The following is a 24,963-nucleotide window of genomic DNA, read 5'->3' as shown; positions in this document are numbered from 1 at the left end:
GGGGAAGGGAGGGGGGAGGGGAGGGGAGAAGAGGGGGGAGGGAAGGGGAGGAAGGGGGAGGGGAGGAGGGGGAGGGTAGGGGAAGGGGAGTGGAGGGGAGGGGGGAAGGGGGGAAGGGAGGGGGGAGGGGAGGAGGGGGAAAGGGGGGAAGGGAGGGGGGAGGGGAGGAGGGGGGAGGGGAGAAGGGAAGGCTCCTCAGGGGCAGCTGCAGGGGCAGCCTGAAGCCCCCTGTGCATGTCAGTGCTCAACTGTGGGGTCTCCGAGGAGTCGGGGCCCCCGGGACACAGGATTCATTTCACTTCCAGGAAGAAGCCCCCAGGTCACAGCCCCTGCAAAACCTATGGTGAAACCCCAGGGGCTCCAGTGTCTGCCTGGACTTCTGCAGGGACAAGGTGCGGCTGGATTTGGCCACTTCAGCCTCCCCGGGCTCGTGGAGACCCTGACGGGGGTAGGGTGGGGTGGGGTGGGGTGTGGTGGGGGGGCGGTCCCTGCCATTGGCAGAGACAGGACCACCGGTCAGGAGCCAGTGAGACGCATAACTGAGCTAACAGCACGCCCCAGAGCACCAGTAGGGAGCTCGAATTCTCTCCTACGGCCCCACCATGACCCCAGGCCCCCGGAGGTCACCCTGCTCCCCTAGGCCAAGTCCGAGGGAGGGGGGGCTGTGGCAAGGATGGCGAGGGCACAGTGACAGGGCAGGTCACGAAGGCTATGGCTGTCTCGGGCCCGGGTGCTCTCTTGCCCGGACCTCCGCCCCACCGAGGGGCCTGCGTGGAAACAGAGGGGCAGCTGAGGGCCCAGCTGTGGTCACCGGCCAGCGCTGGCACCCTGGCAGGGGCTCGGCTCCTGAGGACTGGCCGCACCCCCAGCCTGGACACGCGGTCGGTCAGCAGCAGGTCAGCTCTCTCAGGGCCCGCAGCAGGCAACACCCTCATCCAGGCCTTGCTGTGCTGGCCAGACAGCCAAGCGCAGGTCAGAGGAGTGGGGAGCCGGTCCTGCCAGGGTCTTACCACAGCAGAAGGGGGGCACACGCCTGGCATGACAGCCCCCAGGAAGGCCATGCCCGAGTCCCCGACTTAGTGAGGGTCCTACCTCACTGCCCCACGCCCGGCAGGACGTGCACTGAAGGCTGCAGGGGGAGCTCCAGGGGGCAGGGCTACGGGAGAGGCCCGGGGCGCAGGAGGGGTGAGTGGGGACAGCGGGGCCCCGGGCCGGGCGACAACGCTACGTCACACGGCGTCACCCTTTACAAAGGGTAAAGGCGGAGGGTTGGCAGCTCGGGCGCTGGGGTCCGGCCGCCTTTGACGGACGTCCGCAGAGGGACACCGCTTGTGTCCCTACAAAAGGGGACACGTCCTGGGTGTCGGGACGCGGGAGCGGCCACAGTGGACGTACCAGTCCGCAATGCACCACCTCGTCCGGATGAAGCCTTTCCTTGACCACTTGCACTGAAAAATAAACAGGGCACACTGGTCAGCGGCTGACGGCCAGGGCGCCTGAGACGCTGCCTCAGTCGGGAAACTGGAAATGGGCGCCACTCTGCCAGCTGCGGGTGGGGGGGGACCGAGGGCCATGACCACACCTTCTCCTCTCCCCGCTGCCCAGACTGGAGAATCCCATCCTGGAGGAGGATGCCCTGGCCGAGCTCAGGGGAGCCCTGAGTGGCGCCCCGCAGGCCTGGCAGGTGACACGATGCTGGAAGGAAGCTGGCTGTCCGCTGTGGAGGCCCCTCCTGGTGAGCTCCCCGCCTGCCGGAGAGCCTGGGGGCCGCTGGCAAACAGAGGCGGCAGCCAAACCAAGAAGCCGGCTCCCCCAGAGCACCGCTGCAGGAGCAGCGGGCAGAGGCGCTGACTTCCCACAGCCCCGACTGCCCCTGAGGACCGGCGGCTGGGGGGAGCACGGCCCACAGCTGGGCTGGCGCCTGCCCTGTCCAGCATCAGTGACCACCTTGTCCCCTGGTACTCACACTGGGCAGGGAAGGAGGGTGGGATGCAGCCGGGCTGCCCAGCGAGACGCTCTGTGATGACAGACCTGTGCCAGGCTGCCACTGGCACCAAGGCCACTGAGCCCCGAGGAGCCCTGTGCCACAGGGTCACCTTAATCAGCTCTAATCTGAATGGTCACACTGTACAGGTGGCTTCAGGGCCTTCTGGGGGGGCTCCCACCTGGCACCCCTCGCAAGCCCCCAGGAGGCACTGGTGCCGTGGTGCCTGGGCCGTGGCAGGGGGTGACCTAACTTCTGGGCTCAGGGTGAACCCGTGGAGGAGAACGGGGTCAGGCGGCGTCCCTGGAAAGAGCCAGCGGGAGCAGCCTGCGGTGGCCCCACGTGGACGGAGGCCTGGGAGGCCGCGCCGAGCTGCAGGGCAGTAAGCAAGGCACACGGGGCGCCTGAGCAGGACAACTGGCAGCTGGGGTCTCCCTGGTGTGCCCAAGCCACCTGCTCCTTGGAGAAAGAACCTCAACTAGAAGCCGTATTCTCTCGATGGACCGAGCTCTGAGGTCTCAGGCATCGCGACCTTGGCCAGGCGGGGGTAGGGGAAGGGCCACGCTCGGGCATCAGGAGGGACAGGTGGCTTTGCAATGGAGATGACTGCGGGTGGCTCGCTGCACACCCCCTGCCTGAGACACACGCCCACCCACACGTAAGCACATACGCTGCCTGCACCTGCTCGCCGGGGCAGCATCCGCGTCGGGGAGGCACCGGGGTGGGGAAGCTGCGGCTTCTGACACAGAAGCTTCTGGGGTCCCCTCTGCTTCTTTCTGGCGGACGGGACGGCGGGGCAGGAGCCCCGGGTGGCTCTCCGCCACGTCCCGCGGGCGGGGGTGGCCACGCCGCTCACCGCCCAATATGAAGTCCCTGCTCAGACGCCCTGTTAATAGGATTCCTTTACCAGCAGATGGATAGCGAACCCAGACGGCTTCATCTACTAAAAGACGGCATAAATCACGGTGAGAAAAGGGAGGCTGCGGGAAGGTTATCACCACACAGCCTCGCCGTGAAAGGCCCGCTCCAGAGCATTAGCGAAATGAATTCATCTTTCATGAGAGCCTGGAGCAGCCCCGTGATCTATGGTAACAACCAATTTCTCACTCGGGCGAGAGGAAAAAAATGCCTTGGCCCTGATCGACTACACAAATCTGCTTTTTAAAAATGGTCTCGCATTATCTGGAGTGCTGCTCCCAGAGGCAGCATTTGAAATTCATGTCGAGCCAAAAGCACCCATAAATCACCAGGCAAAGTTTGTTGGTTTATGTGCAGCGGCTGTAATTATACGGAATTGCGCTATGCCTCCGTCATGGTAATTACATTTAGATTATCCTTAAATGGTGGTAATCAAAGAAAGAGAAATCAGTCTTAAACTAATTCCCTCCCCCAAAATGTGTGCCGAGGAAGCCAGAGGACTGGCCTGCGGCTCAGCCGGAGGCCGGAGCCGGGGCCCCAGTGCCGCCGCGCCGCAGGCTCCCAGGCACCGCGGTCCTGCCCGGCGGCCTGCGGACCCCGAGGGACCATGAGGGGCGTCCAGCGAGGACACCCAGAGCCCTGTCCAAGGTTGCGGGGTTCCCCGCAGCCGAGAAAGTCCGCACTCTTGACTGTCAGATGCATTTGTGTTTTTCCCGTAAGATTTTCCTTCGGTAAATTTATCAAGATGGAAGGAAAACGAACACGTCTCAGACCCAACGGACTGCACGCGGAGACAGTTCCCAGCGGCACCGTCACGCGGGGCGGGGTGACAGGGCCCAGGGTGGGGGTCGCCTCCCCCAGCCACACGCTGCTTTCCAGCTGCGACAGCTGGTCCACCCAAGCCCTTCCCCCAGAGGTGCGTCCTCGCCCCTGCCTGCAGCGGCCCTGCCTGCAGATGCGACCGTGAGGGTGTCCAGAGCCAGGGCCCCCTCGCTGCCTGTCCCCACGCAGGGGAGGCTGTGCAGGGGGTGGGACACCACAGCTGAGGCCCCCACCATCCTACGTCAGCTCGGCCGCAGCCTCGAAGCCCCCAGGCCCCGTGAAGGAAGGGAGAGGTGGGGAGGCCCCCAAACATGCTGAGCCTGGGGAGGGGCCCTCAGAGGGATGCCACTTTCCGGAGGGGCAGAGGCCAGAGCCGCAGGGGCGGGGCAGGGAGGGAAGGCCGGGGCCCAGGACCAGACACCTGCTCTGGAGGAACCAGTGCCCCCTGGTCCCCTTCTGCCCTCAGGAGGACAGGTGACCATCACCGCGGGGCATCACAGCTCTTGGCTGACCTGGCTCGGAGGCTGCAGGTGCATGAGAGGACTGTGAATTCTGGAGTCACTGGCAAGCAACGGCTGTCACCAGGGTCACTCAGGCCAGCCCTGGCTGCCCAGCCCAGCTGCCCTGGGCATGCTGCCTTCCCTCCCAGGGGCACGGCCCTTGGGCTGCCAGTGGCCCTCACTGCCCTTTCTGGTGCAGCTCTGCCAGCCTCCAGCCTCTCAAGTGCCACCTCCTCTGGGGCACCCCCTCAGCCACGTGGGGGGAGATTGCCCCTCCTGGGCTGGGGTCAGACCCCAGGGTGGGGGGAGGGAAAAGCCAGGGATGACCCTGGCCGGGGCCTAGAGATTCTGGGGGCTTCTCACGCAGGGGGTGCTGGGCCACCAGCCCGAGGAGGGCCAGGACCCTGGACATTGCCTGGGGCATCACGGCCCCTCCTGCAGCCTCTTCCTTGGCCACTTCAGGGCTGTCCCCAGGCTGCCCCAGGGCCGCCTCCCGCATTGGCCACCCTCGTCCTCTGCTCTGCATTCTGAGGGCAGCTTAAAAGAAATCTTTAAGCTGGCTTCTGCCTACCATTGAGAAGCCAGCATCCAGGAAGAGGCCGAGACCCCACCTTGTGGTGCTGCAGCCCCTGCCCCCACCCCGGCCTCCCCACAGCTTTGCGCCGATTCCACTGGGGTCCCTGGTCACTCTCAGGCGGGGCCAGTGCCGGCTCCAGTGCTGATGCAGGGGCACGAGGGGGAGGCTCGGTAGGGCCAGGGGCCAGGAGACCAGCAGTGACAGCCTCTGAAACGGATGTCGCGGCCCTGGCCTGTTAAAAAGGGAACCTCAGGCCCACTCTCCCGGTGGACGCGTCCACCTGCCAACATCCGGGGTAAGCCACAGGGCTCACAGAACTGAAGCTTCCAGAGCTTTCCAGCTGCATCCTCCACTCACTCAGAATGCAGAGCAGAGGGCGAGGGCGGCCAGTGTGGGAGGCGGCCCCTGACACCGCGTCCTTGGCTGGGGGACAATGGATGAGGAAGCCGCGCCCAGCGTGACAAGAATGCCCATCCTTCACGGAGGCGGCCACAATTCCTTCACTCCAGGACCGGGTCATAAAGCAAGTTAATAAAGTTGTGGCCTTGCTGAAATCACCCTCGAGTGCAGCAGGGGCGTCGCCACCGCGTGGCGGGCCAGCCTCCCTGGGGCGGGCAGACCTCTGCGCAGGGTGGGCGCGGGAGGCACAGAAACACAGCAGTTCAGAGCGGACGCCCAGCTCCCGGGGTCACCTGCAAGGGGTTCCACTGCCGCGTCACACCTGCAAGACCTACAGGGGGCCAACCAGGGGCCGCACAGGAATTACGGGAGTAGGAGACACCAAGAATGCCAGCGATCACAACAACACCCAAACACCAGAATCCAGCATGACGTGGGCGGCGGCATACAGAAATGCACAGAAACCCAGAGGGAGTGTACCCACGTGTTCTGACTGTCTGAGCAGTGGGCGGGCGGCTCCTTTGGTGTCTCTTTTTCTTTTTTTTGGGGGGGGGGACTTTTGTCTTTTTAGGGCTGCATCTGAGGCATCGGGAGGTTTCCAGGCTAGGGGTCGAATCGGAGCTGTAGCTGCCAGCCTATGTCACAGCCACAGCAATGCGGGTTCCGAGACGCGTCTGCGACCTACACCACAGCTCATGGCAATGCCGGATCCTTAACCCATGGAGTGAGGCCACGGACCGAACCTGCAACCTCAGGGATACTAGTCAGGTTCGTTAACCACCGAGCCACGACGGGAACTCCTCCGTTAGTTTCTGAGCTATGAGGCAGGCAGTGTGGCTGCCACACGGGGCTTGGGTAGGGCACCGGCTCCAGCCAGTGTGACCGCAGAAATGGTACCCTGCCTCAGTTATTAGAAACAATACAAGGATACTAGGAACTGGAGTCTGTGCATCTGCTTTTTTTAGCCGAGTTTTATGACATCTAAATACAGAGCAGGTCTTTCTCATGAAAGGTTAATGTTCAAATTGAGACTCTAAAACACTGTGTTTTGGAGACAATACAAAAAAAAATTAAAATATCTCATTGTTAAAAATACTGTTGTTAGAAATACTTAAAAGCTGAAACAGATTTTTGGACACAACGGATTAAATAAAAATTAACATGAAAAAAAAGGTTGTGCCTGTCAGTGGCCGCAGCCCAAGGCTTTATTAGCTGCGAGCCCAGCCCCTGCCCTTCAGGCGGGGACGGGGCAGCCCCATGTGCCACAGCCCAGAGCCACCCAGCTGTCTGGCTGGGCAGCACCCCGGCTGGAGGGACCCGCTCATCCTGGGTTCGCGAGGGGCCCTCGGCAGCCTGCAGCCCCGATGAACGGATGGTTCTTGCTCCATCCTTGGGGAAGGTTCCTTTGCTGGAAGTGAGGATTAGAAAACACACCTTTGGGTGGGAGGACGTCGCCCGATTCTCCCCGGCCTAGAACCACCCAGAGGGACCCACACGGGCTTTGGAACCTCGGAGCGTGACACAGCCAGGGTGGGCCCCGGCGCCCTGACCGCCACGTGCCACGTCGGGGGCGACACAGGCTGAACGCGCGGCTGAGCCGCACCCGGCGGCGCCCACCTCGGGGAAGTAGTCCTGCGGGAACTTTTCCTTCTCCAGCATGGGCGTGCTCTCCAGCGTGTCCGAGTAGATCTCCTTCCCCGCGACTTTCTTGTACTTCTTGCCTGGAAAAGAGCAGAAGCAGGAGGGCTAAGGCCAGTGCCTCGGGCCCGTCCCGCCCGGCGGCCCTGGGGAGCCAGCGGCGCCCCCGAGGAAGAGCGACAAGGGTGGCGACCCCAGGAGGCAGCTGCACCCGGGACGCGTGTGCTCATAGATTCCCGTCCCTGACCTGGAGGGGACACGCCGCTTCATTAGCCCCCGGGAGCTTCCCGCCTGCAGGTTTACAGGGGCTAAGTGGCATCCTCTGTTCAAACCGCGACTGCAGTTAAAAGGGCCATGGAGGTACCGTTTGCTCATGCGCCTGCGAGTTTATTTAATAGCATTGATCTCCCCTCACGTCCAGCCCATAGCACTCATGTCCAAGGAGGAGTCTCCACGTGAGACGGAGGGAAATTCAGGATGGCCGGATTCCGGACCGGTGCTCCCTGGCCGCCTGCCCCATCCATGCCCAGGGGGGCCCTTCCCGCATCTGGCTGACTCCCCCGCCAGGCCTGGGATTGCTTCCCTCCGCCAACCGACAACCCTACGCCCACCGTGGGGCCTCACGGACACGCGTGTCCGTCCTCAGACTCTTTCCGGCCCGGGGGATGAAAGGCAGCCAGCCCCCTGCCCCTGCAAAACACCAGGCAGGAGCTTGTGCGGGCCTGCCGAGGCCACCAGGGAGACCCCCCAGATGGTGCCCACTGGTTGCCGGCCCACCCCACACACTCCCCTGTCCCTGGGCTGGGATACCGGGCTGCTAGGGACAAAGGACACACTGTCCGTTTGGTCAGAGGGTCAGTGCCCCCCCCCATGCAGGAGCAGCAGCAATGAGACAGGCCATGTCTTCTCAGTGACTCAGGGGACACAGGACAGAGCCCCCTCACCCCCACCCGGGCAGATCTGCACACACTGTGCCCACTGATCCTCTCTCCTTGGTCCCAAACTGCAGACACGCCCCTGAGACGACCAGTCGTGTGGTTCTGAAGCTGCCCCCACCCCTGCCCGCAGCCCCCAGACACCACACGCATCACATCGCCTCCAAGAGCCATTGGAGGCAAGTAGGCAAGGCTGTGAGCCAGGAGGTGGTGCCTGGCAAAGGTGGGCAGGGCTGCTGTGAACAAGCGACCCCGGCACTGCGACCAGTCCGTGAGAGCCACCTGCGCGGGAACAGCGCAGAGCGAGCGCGTGCCATCACAGGTGGCACTTTCTGCAACTACCGCCCACCTTGTGGGACAGCATGGAGCTGACACTGGCCCACACGGCCTGCACACCACGCAAGGCGCTCCCAGAGGGCACACATGCTGTTCCTGTCAGGGGCAGACCGGCCACCCTGACACAGGGCGGGGCGGCTGACCCCTCTCTCTGACAGCAGGCCTGCCCCCAGAGACTGCCAGGCCACCGTGTTCGCAGGGGGTCTGTGGCCTGCCTCACCCCCCAGCCTGCCCCTGCCACCAACCCCACAAGCTCAAATGCCCCTTCTGAGCTCCTCCTGCAGCGGTCGGCACCTGGGTGTCCACCGAGCACCATGGGGCTAGGGCCAGAAGCCGAGGACAAGGACAGAAGGCCCAGCCTCAACCTCCTGGGAGCCCTGAGGCCGTGGACACAAAGGGAATTTGGGCATTAGACGTGGAGATGGACATGGATTGGGCCACGGGGCATGGACGCTCCCTGAGTGAGGCAGCCACGAGAGGCCCGAGACGAGTCTTGCTAGAGGAGCCTGAACTCGCCAGGAAGGAGGAATCCACTCCGGAGTGTGGAGGACCTGGGGGTGTCCCCCTGGGGAAGGGGGGCCGCTGGAGCAGGGCTGAGGGAGGAGTGAGGGGCGGCCCTGGGGCCCCGCAGGGCACCTGCGGAGGGCAAGGGCCGGGCGAAGGCTGCCCTTGCCCGCTTCTAAGGGCCGCCCTACTCCCGGGCATCCAGCTGTGTCACTGGGAGGCCCCGAGGTGCTGCTGTGGCCATGGGAGGGGCTTGTGGCCTCGCTGACCCGGGACGGGGAAGCTCACACTGGGGGCTGAGCCCCCCGGGTATCCCCGCCACCCCCGGCTCCTTCACTGATAGCCACGGCGCGGGCCGAGCTTCGCCTGGACCTGAGAATAAAGAAAGTTCTTTCTAAAAGTCTGTGTCTGCAGCTTCCTCGTAGTGGAAGCTGAATCACCCCAGCAGCCCACCGGAGACCAGTTCATGGGCTGCAGAGGGAAGACCGCCCCCAAAGCAGACGTCCTCAGGGCCGACACCCAGCCCTCCGAGCGCCAGGCGTGCGCAGGTGCGGGGCCAGCCCCGAGCTGCGGGCGGAGGCTGGTTCTGCGGAGGCAAGGCGAGCCCGGTGTCGCCCGGGAGGAGGGAGGAGGCTGGGGAGGGTGAGGCGGGAGAGGCGGCCCCGACCTCTCCTAAACACACGCCGTCGTCCTCAGAGCAGTCTGGGGGTCAGGACAACTGAGCTGAGCGGCGCGTCCCCCCCGCCGCCCCGCCCTCCCCACCAGGCCCCCCACCGCCCCAAGCGGGCCAGCTCTCCCAGGGACGGGTTCCGACAGTCCGCGATGACGGGCGCCCTCCCCAGCGGCTTCCGGCCCTGAACACCCCGTCCTCCCTCCACCCCACGGACCAGCCACGCTCCGCGGACTCCGGAGCCCCTCACACGTCGGCTTCTCTCCGCAGCACTCGCTTCAGGTTCCTCTGTGTCTTTCGGTGTCTGGACAGCCCGACTGGTTCGGCTGCAGAATTAGACTCCAGCATGTGCCCGGAGGACTCTGGAGGACACGTGTCCTGCTTCCGGCTTTTGCCAACTACGAACGGAGGTGCTAGAACCCCTCCCGCGCGGGTGCTGTGCGGGTGTCCGTTCTCGGCTCATCCGGGTGGATCCTGAGGGGGTGTGAGCATGGCCTTAGCTGGGTAAGAATCTGCGGAGATGTCTTCCAAAGGGGCTGCACCATTTTGCACCCCCACCGGCCACGGATGAGAGTTCCTGTTGCTCCACATACAGGTAGGTGGAGCTGCCAATTTTTCAGGTTTTAGCCATTCTCCTAGGTGTGTAGCGGTTTTAACTGTCGTTTTAATTTGCACCATTCTGATGACATATAAAGCTGAATAGTTTCATCACATGTTTATTTGTGTTTACATGTTTATGCACCTTCTTGGGTGAGACGTCTGTTCAAATCCTAAGCCTGCTTTTTTTTTTTGCTTGTTAGGGCCGCACCTGCAGCGTATGGAGGTTCCCAGGCTAGGGGTCAAATCAGAGCTACAGCTGCTGGCCTACACCACAGCCAGAGCAACACAGGATCTGAGCCACATCTGTGACCTACACCACAGGTTACGGCAACACCCGATCCTTAACCCACTGAGCGAGGCCAGGGATTGAACCTGCATCTCATGGTTCCTAGTCAGATTCATTTCTGCTGCACCGTGACAGGAACTCCCTAAGCTCACTTTTAAACTGGATTGTTTTCAGAGCCCCGTCGTGGTGTAGGTCACAGATGCAGCTCGGATCTGGCATTGCTGTGGCTGTGGTGTAGGCCAGTGGCTACAGCTCTGATTAGACCCCTAGCCTGGGAACCTCCATATACCTCAGGTGCGGCCCCAAAAATATAAAAGACAAAATAAATAAATTAAATAAATTGGGTTGTTTTCTTATTGTTGAGTTTAAGAGTTCTTTGTATATTTTGTGTAACAGTCTTTTTCTCCCAGTCTGTGACTTTTCTTCTCAATCTCTTAATAGTATCTCTTGCAGAGAAGTTTTCCATTTCAGTAAAGTCCAACTTAGCAATTTTGTCTTTCATGGATCATGCTTTTTAGTATTGTATCTAAAAAATCATCACTGGGGTTCCCACTGTGGTGCAGCAGAAACAAATCCAACTAGGAACCATGAGGTTGCGGGTGAGATCCCTGGCCTCGCTCAGTGAGTTAAGGATCCACCGTTGCCATGAGCTGTGGTTTTGGCCAGCAGCTATAGCTCCGATTAGACCCCTAGCCTGGGAACCTCCATATGCCATCAGTGCGGCCCTAAAAAGCAAATAAATAAATGAAATTAAAAACTCACCACTAATCCCAAAGTTACCTACATTCCTCCTGTGTTATCACCTAGGAGTTTTAGAGTTTCACTTTTTATATTTAGGTCAAGGATCTTTTTTGTTGTTGTTGTTGTTTTTTGATTTTTAGGGCCAAATCTGCGGCATATGGAAGCTCCCAGATTTGGGGCTGAATTGGAGCTGCAGCTGCCAGCCTATGCCACAGCCATAGCAACTCAGGATCCTTAACCCACTGAGTGGAGCCAGGGATGGAACCCACGTCCTCATGGATACTAGTCAGGCTGGTTACTGCTGAGCCCTGACGGGAACTCCTGGGATGTATTCTGAGTTAGCTTTTGTGAAGGTGGAAGGCCTGTAACTGACTGATTTGGGGTCCAGTGGTCCCAGCACCATGTCGTTGAGATTATCTCTGCTCCACTTTATCGTCTCCGCTCCTTTGTCAAACATGAGTCAACTGTATCTGTGTGCGTCTACATCTGGTCGGTGCCTCTGATCTATCTGTCTCTTCTTTCGCCAACCCCACACCACCTTCACAAAAGCTAACTCAGAATGCATCCCAGGAGTTCCCAGTTCGGTAGACGGCCCTGGCGTTGAGCAGGGTTAGTCTTCTGACTCAGCTCTTCTCCTTCAATACCGTGTTGGCTGTTTCGGGTCTTCTGCGTCGCCTTGTAAACTTGAGGGTCAGCCTGTTGATACCCACAAAATAACTTGCTGGGATTTTGACTGGGATTAGGTTGAATCTATGGTTCGAGTTGGGAAGACGCAACATCTTGACAACACGGAGTCTTCCTCTCCATGAACATGGACTCTCTCTCTCCCTTTATTTGAATCATCTTTGATGCCTTTCATCAGGTTTGGCAGTTTTCCTTGTGTAGCTATCACACGTATTTTGTTAGATTTAAATACTTCTTTTGCGTGTGTGTGCAAATGTAAATGATATTTTTACTTCTGTTGGCAGAGAGGATAGCCACTCACTTCTGCATATCAACCTCACATCCTGCAGCCTTGCTTGTTGCACCTGTTCTCCTTGCTGCTGCTGTTGTTGGTTCCTTGGGATCTTCTGTATAAACATGACAGTTAAGAACTAGGAAAACCTTTTCCCATCAATAAGCCTTTTATTTCCTTTTCTTGTCTTATTGCATTAGTCACCATTTCCAACATGCTGCTGAAGAGAAACGGTGAGAGGCCATCCCTCCCTTTTGAGGGATAAGCATCTAGCTTCTCACCAGGAAGTATGATGTGGTGTAGAATCTCTGTAGATGTTCTTTACCGAGTTGAGGAAATTCCCCTCTATTTGATAGTTTGCTAAGAGTTTTTATTATAAATCGGTGTTGGATTTCATCAAATATGTTTTTGACATCTATTGACATAACCATGTGATTTTTCTTCTTTAGCCTGTTCATATGACGGATTACATTAATTGATCTTACAATGCTGAATTGGGCTTGCATACCTGGGATAAATCTGAACTGGTCATGGTATATAACTTTTCTTATTCATTGCTGGTTTTCAGTTGCTAATATAATGTTGAAGATTTTATATTCCTTCATGCACATAAAATATACTTACCTGCATTTTTCCCTTTTTTGTAGTATTTTTTACATAATGTTAGTATTATGGTAATGCTGGCCTCATAGAATGAATTACAAAGTTTTCCCTCTGCTTTTCTTTTCTGGGAGAAATCCTAGAGAATTGGTATAACTTCTTCCTTAAATTCATGAGTGAAACTCTCGGCCTGATGCTTTCTTTTTGAGAAGGTCATTAATTATTGTTTGAATTTCTTTCAATGGATAAAGGCTATTCATATTACCTAGCCTTCCTTGAATGAGTTTTGGTAAATCCTGTCTTTCAAGGAAGTGGGCTAAGTCATCAAACCTACAGGCACAGACTTGTTCCCAAACCATATTACTTTATTATGTTTTCCATGTTCATGGGATCAGTAGCAGTGGCCCCTCTCTTATTTCTAATATTACTCATCTGTGTCTTCTTGTTTTCTTTGCAAGGCCAGCTAAAGGTTTACCATTTTATTGATCTTTTCAAAGCACCAGCTTTCGGTTTCACTAATTTTCTCTACTGAATTGAGCTACAGGTTTATGCTCCAGTTCTTATGATTTCTTTTCTTCTTCGGACTTAGCTCACTCTTCTTCTCACTTCCTCAGGTGCAACAGGAAGGTTAGAGGAGGCTGAAATTGTCTACCTCCTGCCCGATGGTCAGGTCCGGATCAGATCCAGGGCTGGGCTCTGGTGAAAAGGTTTCCCTTGAGGACAGGCCTTTAAGGAACAGAATGCTCTGGCCACATTCCAGAATCGCTGCCTTCCTCCCTGCCAGAAGCGCATGGGCTTTTTCTTCGATTTCCACCAGGAGAACAAGGTGGGTTCCTGGAGGTAAGACCCACTGAAGTGTGGGGCCCTAAGCTGGATGCCTGGGCGATCCTCCCACCAGCTTCCCATGGTGGGCCTCCCTTTGGTGTCCTGACCATGCAGTGGTCTCTGCTCTGCATGGCCCCTAACTCTCTGGGTCCACCTGTCTGTCTCCTAGCTTGGCGGCAGCACGTTGCCTTGTGACCTTGCTTCTCTACTGATCTAAGAAGAATCATCTTGTTTCAGCTTCTTGGGAGGATGGGAGCAGAAACTTCCAAGCTCTTCACATGTTGGACCTGAAACTGGAGCCCTTTCATCCCTTTTGGGGAATCTTACATGTCTAAGTAGGAATGTATTTGTTAAAATCCAGGCTATTTTCTTCAAACTTTCCACAAATGCTTTTGCTGTAGCTCAATTCCAGGCAGGGGGGCAAGCCTTGGAGAGCAGGGGCTGTGGAGTGGCGGCAGGTGGCCCACCCCTGCTCAAGACCCCTGCCAAGCCCCAGACCCCGTGGGATCCAATAACACCTGCCACAGCAAGCACCGTGGTTTCAAATTCGACACAGCCTCTGGCCAGGTTCGCCGGCTCAGGGGCCGACCACTGCCCGTTTCAGCACAGTTCTTGTCACTGACGACGTGGAAAGCCCTGGCTGAGGTTTGCCTGGGTCAAAGTCATATCTAAGGCACAGGGTTACAGAAACCGTGGGCTAGCCAGGTACCCCAAGGCCCATTTGATTCAGTGATAAATCGGCATGCAAACAGTTACTTGGAAAACGGAGATGCTTCACAGATGGTTCATGCGAAGCTGAAGTGGGGGTTGTTAGAGGTGCAGCCCCGCCCTGCTTCCAGCTCTGCAGCCTGAGGATATGACACGCGGGCCGGTGTCTGTCAAGACCGCGGAGGGAGCAGCCAGTGCCCCTGGCGCCTGCCCGGTCTGCCTGGCCACCGCAAGCTCCTCGGAAACTCAGATGCTGTGAGTCAAGTGCGCAAAGAATCCTCGGGCAACGGGGCCAGCGAAAAATCACCCTGCTGGCTGGAGCCCCGCTCTCCACGACGGGTTCCTGCTCAAGTCATCTGCGCGGAAGGCTCGATGCCTCCCGACGGAGTGACGAGAATGAACCTGAACCAACGGGCATAAGCAGCTGCTCCCGGCCCTCACTCCTTCGGCGGCGTTTCAGGTTAACGTGATCTGGCTCAGCAGCCCCCGTGGCCCTCAGAAGGGATTATGTCTGACATGGAAAGACCACACCGTGGGGAAGACAAGCTCGCACACGTCCTGCAGACTGAAGGGGACAGGGACCAAACTCCTCAGATCCGGGGGTGACTCGACTGCCCTCGGGGTCAGACGGCGGGGCGGGAGCTGTGCCCCGAGCGTCTTGGGGTGAGTCTCCTACAGATGCATGAATTGTGCCTGTTACACACGGGACAGTGTCCGCGCTGCCACGAATGGGTGCTCGTGTCCATCTTCCTCTGAAACACGCCACCGTGCGGTGCATTTTCACGTTCTCGCATCCGACAGGCTCACAGACACCAGCCGCATCCTTCTCCTCTCAGCCTGACCACAGGAAAGAGCCACCCACCTGAGCCTCGCCTGGGAAGCAGGAGGGTGGCCAGGGCACCGGGCAGGGCGGGCTGGCAGGGGAGGGGGCGGCGTCCAGGGCAGACTGGTTGCCTCCGTTCAGAGGAGCCAGAAAGCAGGGCCTACGACTCCCTGTCAGTGACCACGGCAAACGATGCCACCAAACCTAGACCACGTGGGGAGGGAGGGACCCAGAGCAGCCAGACTGCTGCGCAGGGGCTCGGGGCCACCAAGGCAGAGAATCCCAGAAGACGGCAAAGAAGACAGCACGGAGCTTACCTTTAAAGTCAAATTGGTAGATGCTCTTTAAGGATTCGTGAAGAAAGTAGAAGCTCCCTAGTGCCTGCAGAGCAAACAGAGAATTCCAGTGAGACTATTTCTAAGCAGTTCTGAGCGCTGAGAAGCCTCTTCAGGACGAGAAAAGAGGTGAGCTCATCGCAGCTTAATCTCAGGTCCTGAAACTCAAGTCCGCCACTGACCACTCCCCACCACGGGATCCCCGGGATCACGGTCTCCGCCAACGCCGGAGTCCACGGCTCCTTGGCAGAGGTGCCCCCCTCCCACCCCACCCCCAAGTCGCGTCTGCAGTGCACGGCTGCTCGGTCCAGTGGGCAAGGGTCACCAGAGCTGGGCTGGCCCCGAGTGCCCGGACACAGCTCCACCTCGGGCAGCGCACTTGTCCCTGCCCGGTGCGACGGCCATCCTCTGCCCAGTCCAACCCTCCCTGTTCACCTGCTCATCCTTCAGGACTGAGCTGCAGCCCCACTTCCCAGGGAGCCACCGGCCCCTCCCCATCCATGGAGCAGCCACACAAGCACCCACGCAGGCCCCCAGGCGCCAGCAGCTACTCTGGGCGATGGGGTCCGGTCCTGCTCGCAGCCCAGGAAAAGGCCCAAGTACAGGGGCCGGGGGTGGGGGGGTGGGGGGCGGGGATGGGACCCCTGACACCGGAACTCCCTCGTCTACCTGGAAGTCAAACCTAATGTGTGTACGAGTATCCACATGTGACGGGGACGCAGGTGTGCTGTCAGGGCTGATGGCTCCACACAGAGCATGCGCAGAGTAAACGGCGCACAAGCAGGGGCTCCCTGCCCCACCCCTCCACCAGGCACCTGTTCCCTGCCCCTCCGAGGAGGCAGCTCCGGGCATGCTGAGGGCCGCCAGCGTCGCCTTCGTCTTTGACCAGTTGAGGCCACGCCAAGAAGAGGCGGGAGGGACACAGGCGGTAGGAAGACAAACCCTCCTGAACAAACCCCCACTGCCACTCCACTGGCATCAGCCTCGGAGAGGGCCTCTCCTCACTTGCTTCTAAAGAAAGCACTTGGAAAAAGTCCAAGTAAATAAATGTGACTGCAAACATTTGAACCATCACCTCGTTGAATGCGATAAAATTAATACAGTACTAAGAACTTTACAATAAATAAATGGAAAATAAATTGCCAACGCAGGTTCAGAAAGTGTAATTCACAGAGTCAGAAAATCCATAATTAGCTCTAATGAATATTTCAAGTCCAAGTTCAGCCCAACTTTTTCAATGTCTGACCGACTCCATCAATACAGTTGGGGGCCCATTTACCACTGGCCACGAGGACACCGGGGGCAGCATGCCGGGCAGCAGGTCAGCGGCGTGTTCGTCACATCTGAGAATATTGACTTCTTGCTTGTTTCACTAAAAACAATTAAAATGCCTTTTACATATTGATAAACCTGGCTGTCAAGAGCACTTACTAATTCTCCATGAGTGAGGCTGTCGTATCTCTGCCAAGCAGCAGACGCAGGGCGGGCCCCTGACCCCGGTGGCAGGACGGCCTCTCGGTGCCGCTATGGGGACGGACAGGCCCGAGGGCACGCCCCAGGGCCGGCCTTCAGGGCTCTGAAGGGGTGCTGGGTATGCACTGGATCCGGGGCCGCGGCCCAAAGCTCCCAGGCCCCCCACCCGGGCATCGCTGGGCCCTTTGAGCAACTGCAAACGCTACGAAGCCAGTCCTCTGCCTCCGCCCCCGTGGGCTCACAGGAGGAGCTGAGCTCTGACGGCCGCAGGCCCCGCGCAGACCCCTCCCCACGCTGGCAGGAAGCCGTGCGTCCACAGAGGTTGAGCGAGGGCAAGGCACCGGCTCACCGCACAGTCATTCCTTGGTCCTCCGCCACCCTGCGTGTGCCAGCAAACCAGACGGTGGGTTTGTCCACACCTCCGCACTCGCAGGGGCGCCCGGGGCGTGTTCGCCTCCAGCCTCCGGCATCAGCCGCTTTTCCATGAGACAGGCTGTCCCCAACACTTGAACCAAATCCACCGAGCAGCCGGGGGCACAGGAGCGACTTTCTCTTCTCCAAACACAACGAAAGAGGAAACCATCCTTATGCTTCTCACACATGACCCTGGGGCAGCAGTGGGGCCTCCGAGGGAACCCCCCAAGTCCCCAGGGAGCTCACCCACCTCTGTCTCCTGAGAGACCTGAGGTCACAGGGTAGCTCAAGGGGGATCCTGCCTGTCAGGAAGGCCAGCTCCGTTTGTCCAGGGCCACACAGCTCCTCTGAGAAGGCAGGGCTTTAGGTTGCTTCTGTGGATGAAGGGTTCTCAACTCTTTTTTGTTGCTGTTGTCTTTTTAGAGCCGCACACACACAGCATATGGAGGTTCCCAGGCCAGGGGTTGAATCAGAACTACAGCCGCCAGCCTACACCACAGCCACAGCAACATGGGATCTGAGCCGCGTCTTCGATCTACACCACAGCTCACAGCAATGCCAGATCCTTAACCCACTGAGTGAGGCCAGGGATCGAACCCGCAACCTCTTAGATAGCAGTCGGGTTCTTAACCCGCTAAGCCACAATGGGAACTTCTCAACTCCTTATTTTAAAATAGTAAAATACGAGGATCTACGAAGAGGTAAAAACTTAAGATATTGATGACAGCTTGTCTTCAAGTCTGCAACAAATACAGAATCAACAGCCTTGACTGACTCTTGGCTGGAAAGGCCCTTTAGTTTGGAGAACAGGATGAATGCCCCTGTCCAGGAGGCAGCAGATGATGCCCCAAGGACACAGGACCCCAGATGAGGGACATGGCCCAGTGCGGGAACACAGGGTGTGGGGTCAGGAAAGCACCTGCACTCAGCTCGGGCCTGACGTCCCGTCGGGATCAGCTGCCAACGTCTCTGCTCCCTGAGAACAAGGCCCGGGACACCAGAGCCTGGGCCTGACACAGCCCCCTGACACGGGGACACGTCACGACGGTCAGAACCCCCGCCCCCCATGGGCTCCGAGCACAGAGCCACAGGGAGATGGCTGCGTCAAGTAAACGCACAGCCCCCACCTCCCTCCAAGTTTACAGCCAAGGGAAACTTGCATAAACGCACACAGGGCTCGCTCTCCGAGAAGCCGGGGCTCCCATGTGCGAGAACGCACGGCGGCGCTTCCAGAAATAGCAGAACAGCCTCCCGAATGCTTAGTGACATGAAGGCCAGACAAATGGAAATATTCCTACGATGGAATACGAGCTGGCAAGGAAATAAACAAATGATACCAAAACCCGTAGATGGGCATCGCCCAGTTGAGAAAGCGGAAGGTTCCTAAAACATCATAAGGCACGACGCCACGGTAACGAAGGCATGGCCCGAGGGGCACGGAGCAGCCGGGTGTCGCTGGGATTATGTAACAAGCAACAGGATGATAAGCACAAGGGTCAGAACAGGGTCGTGGGAGGCGGGCAGGGCAGTGAGCGAGGGCAGGGTCGGGGCAGGTGTCACCCCTCTGGAAAGACCTCAGGTTGCTCGGGGGCTGTGGGTGTTCGCTGTGCTGGGTGCTCCCGAGGCCCCTGTCCCCTCCCCAGAGGTGGTTGCCACCATGAATGCCGACGAGCAAGGTTAAGGCACCCAAGGCAGAGCTCAGAGCCTTCACCAGCTTCGTTGGCGCCATCAGATCCACCTGCTCCTGGGAACTTGCTTTATTTTCCACTCAAAGCTGTATTTTCACAACATCTGGTGCTGAGACGTCGCATGAGCTACATTTCAATGCCACGCGGTGTGGCACACGATGATGCTGAGACTTAGGCATCGGGTGGCGCTGGTGGACATGAGGACAGCTTCCGCTGCTCCCGCCACCAGAACCGAGGCTGCAAGAACACGGCCCCCGTCAGAGGCACACACGCGCGCATGCGTGTTAAGTGTGCGCGTGCACTCGAGACAGGCGGTTGGAGTCTCTGGGTCAGGTGCCCGCGTCTCCAGGTGGCTTCCGTGAGCCCCGCACACCTTCGCCCACTTCCCTTCCTTCGCTGACTCACGCGCATCACCAAGAACCTGCCCTCCTTTCGCTTTTTACTCGTCAGGGTTTCATGGTAACTGTTGCTAAGTGAAAGCGTTTATTTTGAAGGTCGTCGAGTTAATTGCTATATTCCTTCCTGGTTTTCTGTTTTTACATCTTATTTGGAAACAGTTTTCTAACCTGACTCCACAAGGATATTCTCTACATTTCCATGTAAAGGGGTAAGATTGTTTTCTTCCTGTTTAAGTTTTTACAATAACAGGAACTTATTTTGAGGACAGGCACCAGGTGAAAATCTAGTGCTGTTTCGCTACACGTGGGATGCCACCTTGCCTGCTGTCCCCGGCGTCTCTGTGACTCTCCTCTGCGTCGACATGTCGCCATCCATTTGGGGTCTGTTCTCTCTCTCACACACACACACACACACGCACACACACACACACACACGCATACTTTTTTTTCCTCACGTTATCCTCCATCATGCTCCGTCACAAGTGACTAGATACAGTTTCCCGTGCTGTACAGCAGGAGCTCATTGCTCATCCACTCCAAAGGCAATAGCTTGCATCAATGAACCCCAGATTCCCAGTCCATCCACTCCCTCCCCCGCCCCCTTGGCAACCACACGTCTGTTCTCCATGTCCATGGGTTTGTTTCTTTTCTGTAGATAGCTTCATTTGTGATTCCACATATATGTGATATCATATAGTATTTGCCTTTCTCTTTCTGACTTGCGTCACTCGGTACGAGAATCCCTGGTTCCATCCATGTTGCTGCAAATGGCATTATTTTGTTCTTTTTTATGGCTGAGTAGTATTCCGTTGTGTATATATACACCACATCTTCTTAATCTATTCATCTGTTGATGGGCATTTAAGTTGTTTCCCTGTCTTGGCTGTTGTGAATAGTGCTGCAGTGAACGTAGGGATGCATGTATCTTTTTTGGTGAAGGTTTTGTTAGGATAAATGCCCAGGAGTGGGATTGCTGGGTCATGTGGTAGTTCTATACTTAGTTTTCGGAGATGCCTCCATACCGCTTTCCATAGCGGTTACACAATAAGCCTTAATATTTAGTTGCACACATGAACACTTCATTGTGTTTGTCTTCCCAATTGCTTGTATTGCTTTTGGCCCTTTGTACTTCCACGTGGAGCCCCAGAACAAGGCCAGTCTAACCCAAAACACCCTGCTGGGGTCAAGGTTACAAGACACAGGCTGACTTGGGGACAGCAGACATGGCTGAGCCTTCCTTCCCACACACAGGATATTCCTTTAACCGTAATGAAGTCTTTAAACTGTTGTTTCATGCAGTTTTATGATTTTCTCCATCAAGGTCTTGACGATATTTTGTCAGATTTATTCTTAGGTGTCTTATTTTCTGTTGCTGTTAGAAAATAAACGTTTTAGCCGCCGTTGGTTTGCAGCCATGTTGCTGGCCTGTGGCGATCCCACGGCTTCTGTGCGTTACTCTTGCATCCAGCCACTTGCTCAGCTCCATCTTGGCCGGAATAATTGAAGAGTCTCCGCGTGTTGCGAAGGATGGCTTGTTTCTTCACAGTCCAGACACCTGTTCGTTCCCTTTTGTTTTTGCATCCTGTTCAAGGGCCAGGCCTTCTGGTTGCACTGAACAAAGGAGCCTGGCTCTGTCCTGAGAGCAGTCTGTGCGTGCCAGGCGTGGGGTGCAAGGTGAGGGGGCGTCTCTGGAAGCCCCCACCGCCCCGCCACACACCAGCTCTTGCACATGCAGGCCTTCCCCGGGGCACATGGTCCCCGCGCACACTTCCCACCAAGAGTCCAGCCTCTCCGGACTCGGGACCGCATGGTCACCCTCCGGCCCTCTTTGGCCTCCTGCGGCTTCTCCACCACTGTGTCCTCCCCACCCCTCGTCAGCTTCTCGCCCACAGACCTGCTGCCCTCCCGACACCCCTCTGCCCCGCACCGGGCCGGAGCCCTGCCCCCTCCACTGCTGAAGGCTACTGCCTCCAGCCTCTCCTCCAGCTGCTGCGGGGTGACGGGGCATCAGCCCTGTCCAGTCACGGCTCTGCTGTCCAGTCACCCTCCCTGGCCTCCCCTCATGGTCCCTAGTCCCCCACACCCGGTCACAAAGTTCTGGCCATGCTGGCCTCTGGGCCTGGGGGTGCCAAGTTCTGTCTTCACCAAGGCATCACCTGCCGGGCCAGCTTCTCAAGAGCCCCGCTGCTGAGGGTTCCCATGAAAACGCTGCCTCCTCTGAGCAGCCCTCCTGGACTGCAGCCCAGCAGAGCCCCGTCTGCAGTGCTGCCCACCCTGGTTGTGCACTTATTCCCCTCCTACCACAGGTCTCCTTACCAGGGGGCGGGGGGGAGCCCCTTGAGGGCGGTCCTGTCCCCTCGAGTCCCCAGCACAACGCCTGGCAGGCAGGAGAACCCGCTGCCTCCTGGTGAAATGGGAGTGACGCGAGGCGTGGGGACCCCCGAGGAGCGACAGGTAAGCGGCTCGGAGCGAACATGCAGGGCCTGTGCGCGGCGTCAAGGACAACCGACGCGTCGCCTCATGGTGCGTCCTGGCAGCTGAGCGGACTGCCAAAAAAGCCGCGCTTTTTACCAATAAGGGGAACAACCAGTTCACAAGAATAAGCCCTAAGACTCCTGGTTTTAAAACAATTTAATAGATTGAGCAATAAATCAAAGCGAAGTTACTATAACATTCATTAGATTATAAATAATAATAAATGAAACAAGGCTTTCGTTTAAATCAATGTGGAGCTTCATTGATCTTGTCCTGCATAATAAACTCGCGGCCGGACAACCAAATTGGATGAGGCGGCCTCAGCGCCCGCCGCAGCCACTGTCACCCAGGAGGCAGCAGGCGGGGAAGGCTGCATTTAGCATGTCACTGTCACCAGAGCTGCCCTGCCTCTCGGAGCAGCTCTGTAACCATCTCAAATGAGAAGTGACTGATTTACAAGGTACCGACTTTCCATTTCAGCCTCTGGAGCTAAACCTGGAGTGATGGCCCCGGGGTCCCCGTCTGACCCTCGCCGCAGCCCCTGTCCAGCCTGGCTGCCTGCTCCAGAGACGCACGTAATTTCATTCTGCCTCCCATCCAATGGCCGGCATCACAACTTAATTAAATTGGTTGTCCACTGTATTCATCTACTTACGAAGTTAATGATATTCTGTTCCTGAATTAAAAAGCATTTTATAAAGCGTGCACCGTGCAGGCTGGCATGCCGTGCCCCGGGGTGCTGAACCCTGTCACAGCCCCGGCTGCAGTGTCCCCAATTAGGCTGCCCAGTGTTGGCAGGAAGGCAGCGGTCATCTGATGGGAGCCAAACACTGCGGACAACAGCTGTTCGGTATCTCCTGCGCCCCAAGAAATCCCACCAGGTCAACATGCTGTCAGTATCTCGAATTACCACCACCAAGAGGACTGAAGTGTCACCAGGCAGCCTCACAGATGGGCTGCGGGGAGGGCCCATCCCAAGGTGTGGCACACAGGGGCCGGGCACACAGACGTGGTTAGCCCAGAAGAGCATCTCAAAGCGGGGGCAGGGGCCCTGAACCCACCCTACATTGGGCCCCTGGGCAGGGCTGGCCGCTGAGATGCCGCCCAGCAAGCAGGGCGGCCCTTAGACGCCGTCCGTCTACACCGAGTCTGCACCTGGCCCTCACTGATTCACACGTCTCAGAGCTGACGCCCCGCAGCAGGTGGGAAAGAACTCCGTCCGTGTCACAGAACTCAGGCCAGGCATCTGTCACCCTCCAGGAGACGGTGAGAAACGCCACAGGCCCAGAGTTCTTCCGCAAGCACCCAAATCATCTTTAAGGCCGCATCACCTCAGTATTTTCGTCTCAAAATACATTCCTCAAAAAGATGCATGTTCTTTTCAATAATATATATTTCGCAAACTGAAAGTTTTGATAATGAGCAAAGAAAAATATCAGGCTTAAGATAACAACTAGTTTTAAATACAGAATTTATTAAGTCATATTTTCCATGTCTAAATGATTACAAAAGTAAATCAATAAAATTTTATGCCAATTAAATTATGTGGAGAGTTTGCATCGTAATTAAAATTGCTCTGACTTTCATCTTCTGTCTTCTAAAAATCATTAGCTTTTCCATCTCAATTTCATTCTTACACATGTTCCGGAGCAATAAGCTATGAGCATTACGGCTCCAGGATAATTAAAGTAAAATGCACTCGAAGAGACAGGCAGCGCGGAACGCACGCTGTTTATAAAATATCTGCTCCGTTAGAGAAGCCTGGAGCCCATAAAAGGCTACGCGAAAGGCTTAATTGATTTTTAAACTTCCATTATGCTGGGGATTTGCCATCTATTTCTGCGTCAAATGACCGTCCCCGTTCCTCCTGCACAGAAATGCGAAAACAGCCGCTCTCCGCGAAGAGCAGGCTCGCAGGGACCCCGCCCCGCCGCGCTCCCCGGTCTCGCTCAGTGCCGGCGCCTGGGACGCCGCTTAACCCGGCCCAGCGTCCGTTTCCACGCTGAGTCCCGCCCGCCTCCGCCCGCGCCTAGCTCGCTGCTCGCTTCTTTCCTCGACGTTCCACCTGCGAGTTTCTCCTGCGACGCCGCTCAGCCCTGGAGGCCCCTGGGCGGCCCTGCTCACGCACCGTTTTGGTTTCATCTGAATAAACACGTCTTTTCGCCTTCAGTCCTGAAGGTCCTCGGGCGGGACGTGGGTGCCATATGGGCCGCTTCCTCCTGGCCCGACCCCCCCGAGGGCTCCCTCATCCTTTCGTCCAGGCAGCTTTAAAGCGTATCCTCTTTGTCTGTGGTTCTGTTCAGTTTTCTCGTGAGTCGTCTGGGCACAGGTTGTGTTTCTCCTGTTTGAGGCTCACTGGGACCCCTGAATGTGTGTGTTTGTCTTTTGCATGGTGGAAAACTGTCACTTGTGACCGCTTCGGAAATGAATTCTGGCTCAGCAGGTTAGAAACCCGCCTAGTGTCTGTGAGGATACAGGTTTGATCCCTGGCCTCGCTCGGTGGGTTAAGTAAGGATCCGGCGCTGCCGTGAGCTGTGGGGTGGGTCACAGATGTGGCTCAGATCTGGCATTACTGTGGCCGTGGTGTAGGCCAGCGGCTGCAGCTCTGATCGGACCCCCAGTGTGGGAACCTCCATATGCCGTGGGTGCGGCCATTAAAAGACAGAGAAAAGAAACAAGAAATGGCTTCTGACGCCCCCTCAGCTTTCTGCTGGGCTCCAACTACACATCTGTCAGACCCCGCACCTGCAGCTCCTTCGCTGCCCAGCCCACACCTGTCTTTCCAGGGTCCCTTGCAGTATTTTTTGTTGGCCCATCGGCAGCTCACTGATTTCGTCTTTACTCTGCAGTTTCCAGCCACGGGACGTAGCGAGCCCACAACAGGAATCTCATTTGTAAAAGGGGAGTGTGGTCCCACTGCCTGCTTGAAGGTCTGCGGGGGCCGCGCAGGACAGTGTCATGCAAGGGGCACCAGCTGGGAGCTCCCTTGCAGGGCAGCGGGTTAAGCACCTGGTGGTGTCACCACAGCAGCTCAGGTTCCATCCCTGGCCCAGGAGCTTCCACACGCCAGGGTGCCGCCAGCCACCCAAGTATTAACGTGAAAAAAAGAGCACCAGCCACGCAGCCCCTCCTCTGTCCTTTCCTGGAGACAGGGCGCCGTAAAACTGCAACCTCCGAACACCCCCACGCCCCGGCTTTGAAGCCCAGTGTTCACCTGATCAGCCTCCAGGTCGCCTCCGCCCTCGCCCCTCGCCGGCCCCGCCCCCGCCCCGCCCCCGCCCCCACCCCCGGCCCACTCTCCTCCCTGGACCCTCTTCTGAGCCTGAGCTGCTCTGGCGTCCAGAGGGCGGGTCTGGCAG

The 24,963-nt window shown here is 57.5% G+C and overlaps 1 protein-coding gene across 6 annotated transcripts in view; it reads right to left on the bottom strand.

Annotated features, from left to right (window-relative positions):
- The window catches only part of INPP5A (inositol polyphosphate-5-phosphatase A), a 159,155-nt gene that overhangs the window by 40,656 nt on the left and 93,536 nt on the right, over positions 1-24,963 (bottom strand). For all 6 annotated transcript variants that reach the window (XM_003133237.7, XM_005671580.4, XM_084995417.1 and 3 more), the window contains exons 5-7: positions 15,139-15,202; positions 6,818-6,921; positions 1,396-1,448 (exon numbers count right to left, since the gene is read on the bottom strand). In XM_003133237.7, the coding sequence (XP_003133285.2) occupies positions 1,396-1,448; positions 6,818-6,921; positions 15,139-15,202 (221 nt within the window). The remainder of the gene's footprint in view (positions 1-1,395; positions 1,449-6,817; positions 6,922-15,138; positions 15,203-24,963) is intronic.

Source organism: Sus scrofa, chromosome 14 (assembly GCF_054392235.1).
Source record: "Sus scrofa isolate SSC_HxYL_T2T_F1_AM1 chromosome 14, Sscrofa_HxYL_maternal_Yorkshire_Landrace_v2.0, whole genome shotgun sequence".
NCBI lineage: Eukaryota > Metazoa > Chordata > Mammalia > Artiodactyla > Suidae > Sus > Sus scrofa.
Note: the sequence above shows the minus strand (reverse complement) of the source record. Positions and strands in the feature narration are given on the sequence as shown.